Genomic DNA, 20,439 nt, shown 5'->3' on the forward strand with positions numbered 1-20,439 from the left:
AGCATAACATATAGGAATCGACACGGTTAAATGGATGGAATTTTAACACGCTATCGGGTTCGAATCCATCTTAGAATTACTAAGGTTCTTAAATGTTGCGTATATGCAACTGATCGCGTGTTCAATGCAGGAAACCGTCATGAGGTAACCTACATGAATCGGTGGAATTTCTGAAACATGTAAACTATGCATTGAGAAATACGTATGCATTTCATAATGATCAGTTTAGTAGTTAGTACGTGGAAACTTAACAAACAAACAAACACACTTTCGCATTTATAATATTACTAGTGCTTTACTAGGGCTTCGTTCGTAATAATTCTGTATTGTTAAACTACTGCCCCAGTAGTTTGAGCTGTGCGTTGATATATACTCAGTCAGTAAGTCAATCATACTTTTCTTTATATATATATTTATATATATATATATAAAAGCCGAGATGGCCCTGTGGTAAGAACGCGTGAATCTTAACCGATGATCGTGGGTTCAAACCCGGGCAAGCACCACTGAATTTTCATGTGCTTAATTTGTGATTATAATTCATCTCGTGCTTTACGGTGAAGGAAAACATCGTGAGGAAACCTGCATGTGTCTAATTTCACTGAAATTCTGCCACATGTGAATTCTACCAACCCGCATTGGAGCAGCGTGGTGGAATAAGCTCCAAACCTTCTCCTCAAAAAGAGGAGAGGAGGCCTTTAGCCCAGCAGTGGGACATTCACAGGCTGTTACGGATATATATAAGGACTGTTTATAATGTCCTCAAGACCGATTTTGGCCACGGCGGCCAATCTCAAGAGAGATTAGCCAACTACGAAGGAGATATTATAGTGCACAAGTGTGTGCGCAAACACAGGTGCACTCTCTATTCCCTAACTCTCATAATCCGATGGGACGGCAATCCGACACGACCGGAAAGAGTTCAGGCGCAGCACCAATGGCTTTACGTGCTTTTCGAGGCAACCCAAGTTTAGAAAAAAAACCATTAACTTTTTATCGACCCGACCTGGGAATTGAACCCAGGACCTCCGGGTCTGCGGCCTTATATCAAGCCACTAGACCAACGAGGCAGTCAAGGACTGTTTATACTAACATATCAATCATAATTTTTTGCATAAGATACTCGATTGCAAATGATTTTTTTTTCAATAATTTATAATATGAAGGCAGGCAAGGTAATTGGCCTCTTGCTAGCAAATCATCACTTATTACCTTGACACAATTAAAAACAATTATTATAGTCATACACTTTATTCAAGTAGACTGTGGTGCTTGAAAAGCTTGAATACTACTAAATAAAATTTAAGAACCACAAATTCGGTATGAAGATCGTACCGAACCGATAAGAAATACAGTTTATTTTATATTTTAGATAGGATTGATGGACAAGTGCAACCTGAAGTTAACTGGTCACCACCGCCCATAGACACTGACGATGTAAGAAATACAATGCGCCACCAAGCATGGGAACGAAGATTTTATGTCCCATGTGCACCCTTCAAACCGGAACAAAACAATACTAATTATTGCTATTTAGCGGTAGAATATCTGATTAGTATACCCACGGGCATACACAAAACTCTATCACCAAGGAGTTGCTCTCTTATAACAAGTTACGTTACACATAGGAACGTTAATACAATTAAATAATAATTATTTTTTAATAACGTGAAAGCCTACAATAATTACATACTATATTATTATCTATGCCTATAACAAAGTAGCCTGTGCTTGTGATGTTAAGCATTGCTCGGCTAAACACGCCAAAATAATAATTCTTTTCTGCTCGCTCGCTTACTTTGACTTTTTGTGTTTAGATTAATAACTTTTTAAAATATTAATTTTTATATTTATGTACAGACATTTTTATAAAATACAAAATTAAAATAAAAAGAAAAAACACATTACAAATTTAAAGCAAAAACACAAAAAAAAACAAAAAAAAATTGTACCCAAGACGCTGGCACTATTGCCTCTCTGCACCGCTAGACTCACCCTTTGGGCTAAATAAGCGCCAGCTCTTGGACCACCGGAAGTGTGGACCAGTTTCTTCGAAATATCTTCTATGATTCTTTTTGTATCAGACGACCATGAACCCAAGGTTTTAAACCTAGCCCCGCAAATTCATATTCATATATTACATATGAGATACTTGATTGCAAATGGTATTTTTTTCAATAATTTATAATATGAAGGCAGGCAAGGTCATTGGCCTGTTGATAGCAAATCATCACTTATTATCTTGACACAATTAAAAACAATTATTATAGTCATACACTTGATTCAAGTAGACTGTAGTGCTTGAAAAGCACTTGAATCGTCATATTACTAAATAAAATTTAAGAACCACAAATTCGGTATGAAGATTTTGTTAGGGCTTTGTGCAAGCTCGTCTGGGTAGGTACCACCCACTTATCAGATATTAATCTGTGTTCGCTTCACGCTTCAGTCCTTTCATTGACTCATTTATTTATAACAAAGTAGCCAGCCAGTGCTTGTGATGTTAAGCATTGCTCGGCTAAACACACCAAAATAATAATTATTTCCTTCTCGCTCGCTTCCTTTGACTTTTTGTGTTTAGATTAATAACTTTTTGAAATTTTAATTTTTATAATTATGTACAGACATTTTTATAAAATACAAAATTAAAATAAAAAGAACAAAATACACATTACAAATTTAAAGCAAAAATACGCGGTCTAAAAGATTGTCCTGTGGCATTGTACCCAAGACGCTGGCACTATTGCCTCTCTGCACTCAGCCTTTGGGCTTAATAAGCGCCAGCTCTTGGGTCACCAGAAGTGTGGACCAGTTTCTTAGAAATATCTTTTATGATGTTTAATTTTTAACTTTTTGATAATTATTCAATAATAAATAATGCAAATATATATTCCATGAAATATAATCAAATATTTCGTTCTTTACCAGTCTGCGAAATAATCTATACCTAATATACTAATATATATATCATTTTACTTTTTTTACTAAATTATAAAAAGCACTCAATCAATTATAAAACTTCATAGTATAATAAATGTTTATATAGCGAATTTACTAATGCTCATACCCACCTCACGTAATCTTATGCAACGAAAGCAAGAAAAGTATGAGACTAATTTAACATTTTTCATAAGTCCTCCATACTGCATCTCTTATATTCGATTTTAATATAATGACAGAATTAAATAATATAAATAACAATGATAACTTTGAATTAACAGACTTAAAATGTTGTGAGCCGGAATATTGTAATACCATAATTTTGAACCTAAATAAATAAAAATATTGCAACAGAACATCAGAAGCGTAAATAAAAACTTTGACAGCTTAAATGTCCTACTATCGAGATTCAATTTCAACAATGACATAATTATTTTATCTGAATGCTGGCTTTCTTACGTCATTAATCTCCCCAAAGTTCCGGGATACACGTGTTTTAGCACTTCAGTAAACTACAATCAAAACGATGGGGTCAGTGTTATTTTGAATAATAATATAGATTTTAAAGTAGAAGAACCTAACATGCAGGAGGCTAATTGCCTCACAATATAAATAAATAAAGACACGGTGATAATTGCCATATACAGACCTCCTAGTTTCCGCCTCTTAAATAATTTCATTGAATCTCTCCACAACTTGCTCGTGCAGCTCTCATCATACAAAAACATAATGTTAATGGGAGATATCAATATTAATATTGCTGGCTTAAATCAGGATACTTCGAATTATCTTGAAGTCCTGTCATTTTTTGGTTTAATCCCGGCATATTACACACCTACTAGAGCCAACAGTTGCTTAGACCATATAATCTTTAAAACAAAACTATCATCTTTTACCTTCATCTTAAAAACAGCAATCTCAGATCACGAACCAATTCTTTTATGTATGAATAAAAATACCAATAGTATGTATAAAAAATTAAAATACTCATATAAATTAAATTTTGACAAATTAAAAGATGATTGTAAAAATTTAGATTTTAGTGAGATATATAATATAAATAACAATCCAGATCAGTGCATGAACATATTTATTAACCTTATACAAAACATTATTTTGAAAAACACAATTACCAATAGACTTCCTCGAAGTAAAATAATTAAAAAACCCTGGATCACCATAGGTTTGCTGAAATGCATAAGAACTAGGGATAGAATGCACTACAAATTAAAGAAAGAGTTAAAAAATGAGACTAAGAATTACATACAAACGTTACAGGAATTTTTGTAATCAAATTTTTAAAAAATGTAAGAGGGACTACGAAAGATATGAAATTAAAGCCGCTGGAAATAATAACAAAAAAATATGGAACGTCATAAAAAATATTAATAACTTAAATAAAACTACAAACCAACCTTTTGAACTCCTTAATATAAATAAAACACCCCTGGAATCAGTAAACTCAGTAAACAAATACTTTGCAAGCATAGGTGCCTATCTGGCCTCAAAAATAACCTCAATCCTACCAACCACCTCCACTAATATCTTTAGAACATCATCTATACAAAACTCATTCGTTCTCTTAAGTACTACAAAAGATGAAATATGTACTTATAATCGAACTAAAATCAAACTGTAGTCCTGGCTGGGATGGCATAACGTCCAAGGTACTCAAGTGTCTAATTGAATTTATTGTGACTCCGCTCACCTACATTTTTAATAGATGTTTATCCGAAGGTATATTTCCTGTTTCTCTCAAGAAATCCATAGTTATACCCATCTTTAAAGCCGGAGACAGAAACCGTGTATCAAATTACTGTCCAATCTCGATATTACCATTCCTCTCGAAAATACTTGAAAAAATTATAAATAATAGACTTGTTAAATATTTGAAAGATAAAAATTTAATCGCAGATACACAATATGGCTTAAGGAAAGGAAAATCAACATCGGATGCAGTTCATTCTCTTGCGGATTTCATAGTAGACAAATTAGACAATACAGAAAAATGCCTAACTATTTATTGATCTTCAAAAGGCATTCGATACAGTCTCTTTGAATAAAATGATCGAGAAGCTAGACAGTTTAAGCATTAGAGATAGACAACTACAACTTTTACAAAATTATCTGTTAGATCGCTCCCAGCAGGTTAAAATAGGTGACGTTATCAGCAATGAGAGATTTGTCACTTATGGAATTCCGCAGGGTAGCATTTTAGGCCCAACTCTATTTCTTTGCTATATTAATGAACTTTGTAACCTAAAGCTAAGAAAGTGTAAAATAATATCATATGCAGATGATACCACACTTACATTTCACGGTAAAACATGGAATGAAGTATTTGAATTTGCACAAGAAGGTTTTAATACGGTTAATCACTGGATGGCTTATAATACCCTCACTTTGAATCCAAGTAAAACTCAATACATAGTTTTTTCAATACGCAACACACCTAATAATACAATATCACACCAATTAGTAGCTCATTCGTGTAATCTAGCAGATCATACCAAATGTACCGGTCCCATTATTAATAAAATAGATCAAACTAAATACTTAGGTATAACAATTGATAAAAATCTTGATTTTAAAGGGCATCTAAAACAATTAAGTCAAAAACTCAGAAAACTTACATATGTTTTCAAAAATATGAGACATATCGCTGAATGGACCCTCATCAGAACTGTTTATATTTCATTATGTCAATCTTTAATAGCATACTGTATAACTGTATGGGGTGGTTCTAACAAAACGCACATAATTGAAGTTGAAAGAGCTCAAAGAATGATACTTAAAGTAGCTCTCTCTAAGCCACGCATATTTCCTACTGTAGACCTATATAGGGAAGCAAATGTTCTAGCTGTCAGAAAACTTTACATTTTGAACATCATTTTATAAAAACACTCCAGGATTAAGGAATCACTGATTGATATAGCTGACTCTAGAAGATCTTATGAAGTATGTAAATCTGTAATGGTCAAAACATTTTTTGCCCAAAAATTCTTTGATTTTAAAGCAGCCAGGCTTTACAATAAATTAAATAAATTACTCTCTATTTCAAATTTACTAAAATTTACATGTAAGAGGAAATTAACTGACTGGCTTTAAAAACTGGACTATGAAGAGACAGAAAAATTATTATGCGCTCACACGCACATATTCACAAGCATACATTATCTTTTTATTTCTATTAGCATAAGTATAAATTATTACTAGATAATATATTGTAAAAGCTTTAGTGTTTCTCCTGTTTTCTATAAAATTAAACAAATAAATAGTTCCTTACTCAAGAGGGGGAACCAGGAGACCCTTAGCACAGGGCAACCTAGTTTGGGCTCCTGTATCCCACATATAACTGTATTTATATATATTATAAAAAAAGAAAATGTAAACATTATTGTCTGTGGGAGAGAATAAATAAATTTATTATCATTATTTATTATAATATATTATATAATATACTAATATTATAAAGAGGTAAAGTTTGTGAGGTTGTAGGGGGTAATCTCTGGATCTACTGAAACTATTTTGAAAATTCTTTTACCAACAGAAATCTACATTATTTGTGAGCGTCATAGGCTATATATTAACCCGAAAAATTAAAAGAACTTTTCGTGGTAGTCGGATGTTGTGGCAAAAGCGACTTTTGGCAGTAAGTAAATAAATCATAGCACTCAGTACTACCCGAACCACAATCATAATTCCATTACAAGTAAAAATGTTTACCGCCCAACGCAGTGGGCACGGGTCAGCTTTTTTTTTTATAGAATAGGAAGGTGGACGAGCATATGGGCCACCTGATGGTAAGTGGTCACCAAACGCCCTTAGACATTGGCATTGTAAGAAATGTCAACCATCGCTTATAGCCAATGCGCTACCAACCTTGGGAACTAAGATTTTATGTCCCTTGTGCCTGTAATTACACTGGCTCACTCACCCTTCAAACCGGAACACAACAATATCAAGTATTGCTGTTTTGCGGTAGAATATCTGATGAGTGGGTGGTACCTACCCAGACGGGCTTGCACAAAGCCCTACCACCAGTGAATATATATATATATAATAATATATATATAATATATATATATATATTCACTGGTGGTAGGGCTTTGTGCAATATATATATCAAATACTATTAAAATAATTGAAACGTATATATTGTTTTTTTTTCTATAATTTATATTAAACCTGATGGAAAGGCTACCACCACCCGTGGACACCTACGACACCCGGCTTGGGCGCTGCTGGCTTTTAAGGAATGAGGATCTTTTCATGAAGGTTCTATGTCATTTCGGTTCGGAAAAGTCGTCGGCTGTAATTAATATGCAGGAGTTCGATCCCAACTAATAATTATTATTAATTATTTATTCGATATTAATTATTGCCGATTTTATATATCACAAGTTTCCGCCCACGACTCCTCATAAGGGAGGGAAGAGTTGTTATGTGTGTTATATCCTTTTCTGAACCATTAACGTGTATATAAAATTTCATGATCATCAGAGTAGTTAAGACGTGATAGCGTAACAAACAAACTCACTTTCATGTTTATAATATTAGTAAGGATTTATTACCTGTAAAATCAAAAAGCTTTTTCTTAAATAATCATATATTGACTTGACAAATTCGATTACGCTCCGACGCCCACCATTCCGATTATTGTTATCGCTTCATTTATTACTTAATACGACCCTATAAGGACATAGTCAGTGAAGAATTTCTGTGGTTAGGACACGAATTCTTAACCGAAGATTCTTGGTTCAAACCCGGGCAACTTTGAGTTATCAAATCTCGTGCTTGGTGGAAGAATATCAATGAAAGCTACCACTGATTCACTATAAAGAACCGGCCAGTAATTCACTAGTAAGTTAATTTCAACATTTAAAACACAAAGTTATGTAAATAAAATAAATACTATTATATTTATATACATGGATATCTTAAAAGTAACTACGATTTTTTATCATATATATAATCTTGTGTAGAGTAATATGCCTCATTTATCAGTTTTTATCAATTTGATTTTGGAAGTTATAAAATGTCGTTAGGAAACTTGTCGGAAATGTTACGAACTTGTATTGGAGTAGTGTGGTGGAATAAGCTTAAGCCTTCTCCTAAAAATAGAAGGGAGGCCTTAACGCAGTGCGACATTCAAATGTTTACCTTCCTAATTATTTATAATCATTAATTAAACTTCAATATATTGTATATAAAATAAAGTACATAAAACATGTAATAAAATGATCGAAGCAAGGACGTTACGTTAGTATAAAATTAATCCTTTCTAAACCGTGATGAATCACATCCTCTCTCTCGCTTGCGAGTATGATAATTGCTCTATGTTAGAAAGAGATGGAACTTCCTGGAAAAACCGAAGGTTGCGTTTGCGGTATTCGTCTTAAATGGAAATTCTTTTTCAATGCAAATATCTTAGCAATATATATATATGTATATATATAGTTATATAGTTTTTTATAGAATAGGTAGATGGACGAGCATATAGGCCACCTGATGGTAAGTTGTCACCAACGCCCATAGTATATTATTGTAAGAAATATTAACCATCGCTTACATCGTCAATGCGCCACCGACCTTGGGAACTAAGATGTTATGTCCCTTGTGCCTGTAATTGTAAAAAAATATGAGTTCTTACAGAATAGCACTACCGTTCCCGAGTTGTTTGTAGAATCCTCACGCGGTTCACATGACATACCTCATATCTGATTATATAAATTCTACGAAATGCAAATATCATTTAAAGCAACGTTCATTAGCTGCCTTCTCTGAATCCTTAACGGTCAAATGGACAGAAGATTGGACTAATCGAAGCAGAAACGAACCTGCTAACCGATTAAATCATGAAGGCCATTCTCAACGAAGACTAGCCAACTCCACACAAGTGTCTTGACAAACACAGGTGCATTCTCTATTCCTTCACTATCATAACAAATTGGGACGGAAATCTGAAATCAACTATAGTTCACGCGCAAGCTTAATATATATTTTTTGAAATAATAACACGACACGTAATGACATACGGGCATTGTCCGTATTTTTAAGGCTTCTCGAATTAAGCGTAAAGTTTGTATTAGTGAGAACGACAAAAGCCCAAAGGACTACTATTACTTTGCTAGACGTCCCGCTAACCATTACACTATTGATTTTTAATTATGTATTTACCATAAAACATTGTTACAATTATATCTTCATAATCACTACAATTTCGTAACACTAATCATATATATTTAAAAAAAATGGTGCAATTTTTTTATTAAAAAAATAAAACCTCGTCTTATTGCGTCTCCTGGTGACAGGAGGGCTGGTTTCATTTTTCGGCCAGAGGATCGGAATTGTGATTCAAAAGGGAAATGCTGCTAGCATTCTTGCCACCAATTCACGCTTTCGTAATTTGTACACTACCAATGTTAAACTTTTATTTGTATATATTTAAGGCAAATAAATATTTTTTATGTAAATATATGTTCTTAGTATTAAATACGATAAATATATATCTATATGATTAAAATATAAAAGCTTGTTATTATTGAATTACCTCGTATGACAAATGGCATTACATTACTTCAGACCAATAACTATTACTATCATATTAATTTGTAACTGGAAAATTTGGAGACTTAAACACATTTACCGAATCATGTGAAGGTTAACATCGCCAACTGATGTAATACTTCTGAGAACTTTTCGCTAGGAAACCCAAATAACACAAGAGCCATTATACAAGGCCCTCTAGACCGATTTCGGCCACGGCGGAAAATCTCAAGAGAGATCAGCCAACTGTGCAGAAAATATTATAGTGCTCAAGTTTGTGCACAAAGACAGTTGCACTCTCTGTTCCTTAGCTCTCATAATCTGATGGAACGGCTATCCGATACCAACGGCTTAACTCGTTTTCCGAGGCACGGGAGTGCACATACTTTCAGACAGAAAAACCCCAGGACCTCCGAGTCAGCGGCCTTTTATCTAGTCACTAGACCAACGAGGCAGTCCCAGAATATATTATGGCCATGATAAAAATGCCTATAGTGTCTATAAACATGCAAAGACGAAACAGAAAAACTTTTTCTCATTTCCTGATTTATTTTTTTATTTTGCTTTTGACGTGCTCCAGTGTTACCAATTTAAAAAAAGGGGAATAAGTTTTTCTTAAATTTTTAATTAGGATAATGATCGAGCTTGTTTCAATTAAAATTCTGTTAAAATATTTTGTAAAAGAACGCTTTTGTGCAATGGTTATACAATTAATGAATTTATAGATGATAGCGACCCTTTTGAATGAAATTGTCTCCTGGCTATTTTTATACTGAATATTTGTATATCAGACATGACAACTAAAAGAAAAACCCGCTGAGTTTCTTTCATGGTATTTTTTTTCTGAACCAGTGATAGTTTCTAATTTGACTATCAATAAGTAAGTGTAATGCTTCTATTTTGTATAAAGTATTTTGATTTGATTTGAAACCATTAATCGAACATTATATTTTATTAAATAGTCGTGTCAAGCGTTTTCTTAGAATATATAATAACATGAATATTGAATATATTCCTCATAAATGGAGACAAATTATATTACACCATTAAAATATAAAATGCAAATGAGATTAAAACCAATCCTTATTTTTATTATAATCAGATAAGTCACAGCAATTGTTATTATTCTTGAACAATAGGAAAGAAATCACGACATTTTAATTTATCCTCGTTTACACACTACTCTTTATTTAAGAAAAAATAGCATTTTATATTTCGTTTTTATTTATTTATTTACTCCGTATTTTACACTTCAAGAAAAAATAGAGAAAATGCTTAGAAGTAATTATTGTGTAGTACAAACGAAGGTATTACGGCTAAAGTCATTTCCAGTGCCAAGGTGCTTTCATTATTATAAACAAAAATGTTATTATATGCTGATAGTTTTTGTTACGTGGTAATAGATGGCGTTGGTAGTAAGTTAAATCGCGCTAAAATTTGTTATATTTGAATTACATAGAATAAAGATTATTTTTTATATTATTTCAGCAAAATTAAAGGTCTGAACTTAAAGAAAGACTGGAAGTATTAATTTTATTATGACTTAGTATGAGTGACGTGCTTGGGAGTGCAGTTTGTCATCTAGACAAGCCACTCGAAAGGATTGTAAGATAACCGGTCTATTTTAAATACTAGGTGGTGCAGTAATCAATAGCTTCATGTGTTTTCCGAGACACACTTTAAGACTAGTGGTTCCTACTGAGAATGTTTCAATGGAAAAGTACAAAATTTTATAATAGACTTTACAATGGGTTTAAACCCAAGACTTCGGAATCTGCGTCCTCATATCTAACCACTAGACCATCGAGACTAATTCGCTATCACCCATGGCATCAAAGGCATATATATATATATATATATATATATATATATATATATATATATATATATATATATGATTTTTACATGTCTATCTATTACTTGGCAGTCTGGCTTTTTTATGGCTTGACAAGGGATTTGAGCCGCATCTGCATCCTTATGAGCCACAAATGTAAATTATATGTTTATATACAATTAACTCAATTAATAATAAGTATATAAATGTCAAGGAGTCATACAAGATCCAAAAAGTAAGCTAAAAGAGGGAGACTGACGCACATATATAGGTCTGTTCCAAATACAACTTAAACAATGTGCGCATGTGAACTCTCGTAATCAAATGACTTTACGTGCTTTTCGAGCCATGGAAATGTAATCAATGCAATTGTCCAAAATCCTGAGAATTCATTGATGTGCCGCTGGCGTGGTTGGTAGATTACCTTTCAAACCGAAGGTTCGATTCCCATCCAGGACAGACATTTGTGTGCATGAACATGTCTGTTTGTCCTGAGTCTGGGTGTAATTATCTATATAAGTATGTATTTACAAAAGAAAAGTAGTATATGTAGTATATCAGTTGTCTGGTTTCCATCGTACAAGCTCCGCTTAGCTTGGGATCAGATGGATGGTGTGTGAATAATGTCCCAGGATATTATTATTATATTGACGGAAAAATCTCAATAATTGCATATCGGCAAGGTATGGAACTTGGAAGTCATTAGACTAAACTTCGAGTGGCGTTGAAAGGACGTTTTGATTCGCTTTCAATGATTGATGCTCAAAATTAATGGTTGAGTATGTTTATTTTTGTTTTATTTATTTAGTATGTAAAGTTATATGTAGCGTCTCAAATATTTGAGATGGAATTATATATTAAAGTGACGTTTCAGTATTCGTTCGTTACATACTGAATATGTATTGCCTTTATATATTTTATGTAATGACAGACACACTAAGATCAGTCTTATTTTAATATATATTCTGTACACGTAGAGAACAGAATAAACAAAAGTCATTATTAATTCAGGTTTTATTTAAAACTAGCCGTTACCCGCGGCTTCGTTCGCACTTAAGTATATGTAAAGGATATATGATTGGAAGTCTGTGATGTTAAAGTAAGAAGCATGAAATGTCATTCTGGTTATAAAAAAACTATATTTGGTTAGGGTTTTTTTATCTTTGTAGTTCGACTTAATCGAAGCACCTCTTTGTAAACGGTGGTAGGACTTTGTGCAAGCCCGTCTGGGTAGGTACTACCCACTCATCTGATATTCTAACGCTAAACAGCAATACTGAGTATGGTTACGTTCCGTGAAGGATGAATGAGCTAGCGTACGCACAAGGGACATAACATCTTCGTTTCCACGGTTGGTGGCGCATTAACGATATAAGGAATGGTTAATATTTCTAAAATCGCCAATAACATAAAAAACGACGTTTGCGGTATTTGGTTTTGGGGCTAAAATTACTAAGTTACTCGCAGAGCTCACTCTGGAGCATGCAACATTAAAACTGTCCACGTGATAACAGTTCTCACTAAAATCAGTCCCGGCCATGTTCAACGACAGGCAATGGGACTTTTGATTGTCATGGGGAAGCACACTTTAAGTGGGAACTCTATCGTTCCTCGACATCCTATAATAAATCTGTAGGAAATGAGGGTCATGGTCCACTAACACAGTGTAGTTTGTATAAATAAAAATATTACTGGCACCCTAGATGATATTGATATTAAGACATTGTGTATTTTGTATTTCCTTATTTGCACCCAGAAATATGAATCTAAAGTTTTTTTAGCGAATATATGCATGCGATCGTTTTAACTAATCAAAACAAAAATTAAAAAATGCTACCCGTTTAGGTGGAATTTCTAAAACTTTGAAAATAAGCAATTGACATTTATTTTTTTAAGCCGAGATGGCCTAGTGGTTAGAACGCGTGAATCTTAACCGATGATCGTGGGTTCAAACCCGGGCAAGCACCACTGAAATTTCATGTGCTTAATTTGTGTTTATAAATCATCTCGTGCTTGTGTCTAATTTAATTGAAATTATGCCACATGTGTATTCTACCAACCCGTATTGGAGCAGCGTGGTGGAATAAGCTCCAAACCTTCTCCTCAAAAAGGGAGAGGAGGTCTTAACAGCAGTGGGACATTAACAGGCTTTTACTGTTACTGTACTGTACATAACCAAAATAACATGACAAAATACAGATAAGTAATGCTATATAATAATTAAAGTTAGGCGTATTACTGGACATTTATAAAGTGAGAGACATTTAAAAGGGAGAGCAGGCCTTTGCCCTGCAGTGGGACAGTAACAGGGTGTTACTGTAATTTTTTAATTACTTGATCTATGCACCTTATCATCGCTTTATTAATCTCATGTCCTTTACCCAAAGGTTGTCTGGAGGAGATCGCCCTCTTAGCGATGAGACTGCTTTTGTGCTTACCATGAATATATTATATTTTATTTTACTGTATATTTCTGTAACGCTTTTTGGTATACATAAGGCATATTCTATTCTAAGCAGGAGATATATTTACCGATCTGTCTTGTCTTATTTATATATATAGAAACTAAAAATGAAGTTATTTTTGACTAACTTCATGCGATACGATATTTTTAAATAATATTTAAACGGGTTTAACCGTGCCCGTGGAAAATTTTAAACAGATAAAATAAACGATACACGAACCTTCGGAATTGATGACTCAGCGTGTTTCTTATTTATTTTTGACGTATATTTCTTGTATAAAACTATTATTGCAATATTAAACTGGAATTTTAACTTTGTATTGTTATTTAAATGGATAAACAAAAACAAAAAAAAAAACATGAGGACTTGGTTCTCTAAAAGCACATCACTTACTGGTATGCACAACACTAATAAGTGACTGGAGTAAATATTTAAAGAAATATATAAACTGCAAAATAATCAAAATTACAATGTTAAAATTGTTAAGTGTAAAATATAAGTAGTATTATTTGTATTGTTTTAACGATAGCACAAATAATATGTGAATAAAACGTTTAATTTTAAATAAAAATAAATAAAACAAATATTAAAACAAAACAAAAAGTCACAGATTAATGATAATATTTGCAAATGTATTCTGTTTTAAATTTTAAGCCAACCACGTATCTATTTAGAATTCTTTAGTCCAGAGAGATATATAGAATAAAGAAAGGAAGAAATAACATATAAAACCCAAAACAAGCCATTGGAAATACCAAATGAAATTATGTACCGTTTTGATGACAATGCTACCAAAGTAACTGCCGAGCAAAAATTTCCATAAGCGCATTCTTCGTTCCGGAAATGCATAACTGCGCACGTTAGGGTGCTTATAGAGTGAGTTTTTTGTGACTTCGCTAAAATTAAGCCTTTAAATAAACATCGCTGAAGATTATGATGTTTTATGATGGTTTTATTATGGCAAAATATTACTATGTACCCCTACTCCGATTGAAGATGGAGTAAAAATAAACAAACGATAGATAGATATATGTCATATCGTAACCGTTACGGTTACCTGCCTGTGAATGTCCCACTGTTGACTAAAGGCCTCCTCTCCCTTTTTTGAGGAGAGGGTTTGGAGCTTATTCCACCATGCTGCTCCAGTGCGGGTTGGTGGAATACACATGTGTAGGAATTTCAGTTAAATTAGACATGCAGGTTTCCACACGATGTTGTCCTTCGCCGTAAATCACGAGATGAATTATAATCACAAATTAAGCACATGAAAATTCAGTGGTGCTTGCCCGGGCTTGAACCCACGTCGACGCCATTTTTCGCGAATCCATAGTGAATATCATAGATTAAGGTTTCAACCAATGATACCGCGTCAATCCGAAGTCAATGTTTTTTATTTGTCTCTTCTCCTCTGTGGTTGAAATAGGCTTTACTTTAACATCATCATATCAGCCGAAAACACCCACTGCTGGACAAAGGTCTCCATTTCCATGATGGCCGGTTTTGACCCTTACAATATCGTCCGTCCAACTTGTAGAGGACTGGCCCACGTGGTCGCCACCAACCTTAAGAACCTTTCTGCTTCAGCTTTACAACGATTGTGATAAAAATATTTTGAGGAGTTCGCTTGAAACAGATACCATTATGATACAAAAAAATATTTTTAAAAAGAGAATTACAAATTCTCTTCTCTCTCTTTCTCTTTCTCTAAAAGAACATTCTAGATTTATTTATATAATGTAATCATATTGCAAACGTCAAATAAAACATCCTCAAAATTAAAAAAAAATACTCGCAATAATATTTAATACAGTATAAACGGGTTCTTATATATCGTAATAAGAAAACATACATTAAATGTCAATTACATGGCCATGGTGCAGCGGTTTAGGGCGCTTACAGACCAACGACTCGCAAGAAACATTTAAATTTAACTATTGTCAAAAATATTAGCATCTGAGACATAGGCTCGGCCAAGTTCAGGCGCTTGTACCCATTGAGTAAGTACTAAGTACGTAATTGCAGTAAGTTAAGGATTTTATGTGATGGATTAGATGTGTATATTATTGTTTGTAAAATATACATCAAACATATATTTTACTAACAGTTATATTACTAATTTTTGAGAATGCGAACAAAACAATAATTATTTATTGTTTACTAAACAGATTATATTATACGTATATTATTATTATATAGAATTCACATGTGGCAGAACTTCAAACTTTGTGAACTTCTACCAAACCGCATTGGAGCAGCGTGATAGAATAAACTCCAAACCGTCTCCTCAAAAAGAGGAGAGGTGGCCTTTAGCCCAGCAGTGGGACATTCACAGGCTGTTACGGTACGGTTACGGTATTATTATATATTCATATGATATAAAAATATATACAATTAATATTCAATATTGGTTTATTCATCTTTTGCACAATAGTGTCCCTTTTTGATCTCGCAGGAAAAACGCATTTACATGTTTGAAGCGAGTCCCACATAGGGGAGGGGGGGGGGTATGTGTTACTCGCCGGAACGTCCAATGCACCGGAATACCTACTAAAACAACAGTGTGCCTAGTATGAGTTGGAATAAAAACATCTTATAACAATAATACAGGATTCCATACAAATTAATAGTAAAATAATATTAAAATAATTAAAAAACTCGCACTGACACACAGAAACAAAAGTACGCAAAAAAAACTATCATAAACTACAGAATGAAACGAAACTCAGTGTTCAATATATTACATGAAAAAACTAATAGAATAATGTTTACAAATATAGCTTTTACATATTTATTTTAAGAATTTTAGTTGATAATTGTAAGTATGTGAATGAAACCGAATGAATGTGCAAATGAATGAACGATTGTCAAGTTTAGCGAACTTCGTCCACAAAGTGTAATTAAGATTGTCTCGTTTCGATTTCATTCATTTCAATACTAAGGTTTAATATTACCGAAAAAAGCTACAAATAAGTCAACGTTGTTTCAAATTAATACTTCTTGTTGATATTATATGAATAGCTATTATAATATAACGAATTACTTATGTAATTACACAAGACGCGTTCTTCAAGTGGTCATTATTATATACGTAGATTACGTAAAGATTTTTATTGGGACGTTTTTGAATTACACTTTGTAAAAAATTCTACCATCCGTAGACAAAATGTAAACTGCATTTAGATGTGCCACCACTGTGGTTTTTTTTTACATTTTTTATAGGATTGGTAGGCGGACGCGCATATGGGCCACCTGAGTGTAAGCGGTCATCAACGCCTATAGACATTGACATTGTAAGAAATGTTAACCATCGCTTACATCGCCAATGCGCCATCAACCTTCGGAACTAAGATGTTATATCCCTTGTTCCTGTAATTACACTGGCTCAATCACCCTTCAAACCGGAACACAACAATACCAAGTACTGCTGTTTTGCGGTAGAATAACTGATGAGTGGATGCTAGCTACCTAGACGAGCTTGCACAAAGTCCTACCACCAGTAAAAAGATCTGCTTTCGTTTTGAAAAGTAGGTTTAGAACATATATCACCACGTTGTTCTAATATGGGTTAATGGGTGGCAGATTTTTAGCCGACACCGTTTCCTTACAACGTTAAAATTATAAAAACGCTGGGAATTTGAACCCACAAATTTCAAATAAGATTAACAAGTATTCTAACCATTGAACCATTTTGAATATACTAACTATATTTAAATTAACATTACGTATTAATTATTTAACAAACAATCATTGTTCTTTATTTAATGTTAATGGCTGGTCCAGGTGCCTCGTAGTTGGTATATATGGCTTATATACATGGAGTATTCACAATGATCTGCTTCTATTTACATAAACTTATTCCGTTTTCGTTCAATTAACATGATGTTAATTGTGTGAGTGTTCAATTATGTTTTTCTTAAAGAATTCATTACTGTGGGGCTATTCTGAAAGAGCTCACTTCATCACTCACACGTAGCTTACAATCGACTAGACATCTTTACAATCGAGATATACCATTTTGATGAGTGTGTTCTTGAAATGTTATGATTATTATTTATTTGACATTTCACGAGCGTTTTCTGCGGTAATTTTCGAGAGAATTAAAGAAATCCATAAAATGTTCCCAATGGATTTATTTGTTAAATAAATATTAACTTAAAACATGTATATTATATGTAAATAATGCAAGTATATGAGTGTTATCGTATTGCCTGTTTACCTTTATCGTGTCTGTTTATTTCCTTGTCGTTTTAATAAGTGTAAAATTTTCCTAAAAATTTTAATCTATGTACATATAAATGACAATAATGTTTTAGCTATGTGATTTTATTTATGTTATGTTTTTGTTCTATTTTAGAGATCGTGTAATTATCATCGGACACTTAACTGATGTATGTATTATTTTATATTATTATGCTATATGTGTCGACACATTTATTTATTTATAAAAATAAATAAACAAATGACGGTTTGGCCATTAATTATTTCGGAAAAAATACATGATTATTTTATCGGAGTTCGAAGGTCGAAATTTTACTTCCAGGATCTAAACGATCATTGGTGCACAGACGACCGATCACTTTTAAAGTATTCAGCAACTTTGATCTGCACCACCGACCGATCAGGACAGCAGACCTCGAAACAGAACATTAGTTTTAATTCAACATAGTCAACGTATGAATGTTTTGATATAATCTAACTTATAAAAATCTCGTGGCACGGTGTTTGTGGTCGAACTCCTCCGAAACGGCTCGACCGATTTTTATGAAATTTGTTATGTATATTTGGGAGGTATGAGAACAGGTCGTAAAGTATATTTTATACCGCTAGGTGTTAAAGGTGTTCCTATCTAGAATTTATTTATCTACGTCATTCACTAGAAGCGAAGAACAATGGCAGAACAACGTTCGCCTAGTCAGCTATGTATATAATTTACATAACACTCATGTACTTCAATTGAGTTTTGTTCAAATCCACAAATGGCGAGTGCCAAGATTCAAGAATTGATGTCTAAGTAACGAATCGTACGTGACGTCATCTGACGCTCGAAATTTTACGCTTACTCGTCTGACGCTCGAAATCTCAGCTTCGTGTAACCGAGCGCTAAGAAATCAATAAAATTGAAATTAACGTCCGAATTAAACGAGAAAAGTTGTCAATTATGGAATTCCAAAGCGTTACACAATTGGTATGTAATATTTCAGCCAGTGATTAAGAATTAATGCAGAATTAATCACATTATCTAGCTATTACAATAATTGCGCTACATATTATAAAACTTGACCAAGTTTGTCTGTCTATCTAAACGCGATAAACTCAGAAACTACCAAACAGATTTTCATACGGTTTTTACCAATAAACGGAGAGATTCTTGAAGAAAGTTTAGTTGTAAAATTCAATAAGGTATTGTAAAAATTGGCTAAAATATGACGAACTTTGAAGATATCGGAAAAAAAAACATTACGACTGGGAGCTTTACTGACGCGCGCCGCGTGAACCATTACAGTTATGTATGTATTACGCCATAAACCTTTAATGCAGACCCTTATTCTACCCGTGAGAAGCTCCGGTTGCTATTATATAATATAATATATAGTACGATTTGTAACGAATGCACAACAATTATTCATTTCTTTCATTAGCAATTAATTCACATTCGGCCTTACTTATAAGCGTGATTTCGCTCTTTCTGACATCATTGATTTCACATTCGAAATAAGAAGACAGCATTGTTTAACTAATAACCCGCTAAACATTTATAAGCTTGTCTTTAACATATAGATATACGGAAAAGGACGTCCGTCTGGTTTTGCTTAAAATAACATACTTATATATAATAATTAAGTACTTACGGTTCAGTGTGAACATTTTTCTTCGCTTCTGAAGTTTTATTCAACGGAACTTATACTGATTATATATTATTTAAATCACTGTTTTAATTTAAAGTAAATATATATACATATATAAATATTACATAGATATATGAATAAAATTATATACGTTAATATATATTAAACAAATAATTGTATATTTTATATAATTGTTTTATATAAACTGTTTATTATTATAATTGTTCCACGACACATTCCACAATAGTTTTTGAGATATCTGTAACAAAGAAAAATATATATTAGTTATAATTTCGATGATGTGACTCCAACAAATGTATAATTATTATAAAATATGAACGAATTGTCCCGTTAAACGATAATATATAGTATTATTGTGTTACTGTTTAAAGGAGGAGTGAGTTAGTGTAATAAAACTTATGGTTTGTGGTACACTGATGGTTTACGAAGTGGTTTATGAGTGGTCTTACCAAGTGATCCAAATAAATCTTAAAAAACTATATTATTACATTACTTCTGAATGAAAAACTTGTTGAAAAGTATTTAATAATAATAATATCCTGGGACATTATTCACACACGGCCATCTGATCCCAAACTAAGCAGAGCTTCTACTATGGAAACCAGATAACTGATATACTACATATACTACTTTCCTTTCGTAAATACATACTTATATAGAAAATACACCCAGACTCAGGACAAATAGACATGTACATGCACACAAATATCTGTCCTGGGTGGGAATTGCTATCTACCAACCTCGCCAACCGACCACCAACCACGTTTGTTTGTTGTCTTCATTT

At 33.0% G+C, this 20,439-nt stretch overlaps 1 protein-coding gene across 1 annotated transcript in view; it reads right to left on the reverse strand.

Annotated features, from left to right (window-relative positions):
- Positions 1 to 19,778, reverse strand: part of LOC126778818 (lysosome membrane protein 2-like) — a 99,195-nt gene extending 79,417 nt beyond the window's left edge. Inside the window, exon 1 of the mRNA XM_050502517.1 lies at positions 19,638 to 19,778. Within this exon, the coding sequence (XP_050358474.1) occupies positions 19,638 to 19,653 (16 nt within the window). The 5' untranslated portion in view covers positions 19,654 to 19,778. The remainder of the gene's footprint in view (positions 1 to 19,637) is intronic.
- Between the last annotated feature and the right edge of the window lie 661 nt (positions 19,779 to 20,439).

Source organism: Nymphalis io, chromosome 27, assembly GCF_905147045.1.
Source record: "Nymphalis io chromosome 27, ilAglIoxx1.1, whole genome shotgun sequence".
Lineage (NCBI taxonomy): Eukaryota > Metazoa > Arthropoda > Insecta > Lepidoptera > Nymphalidae > Nymphalis > Nymphalis io.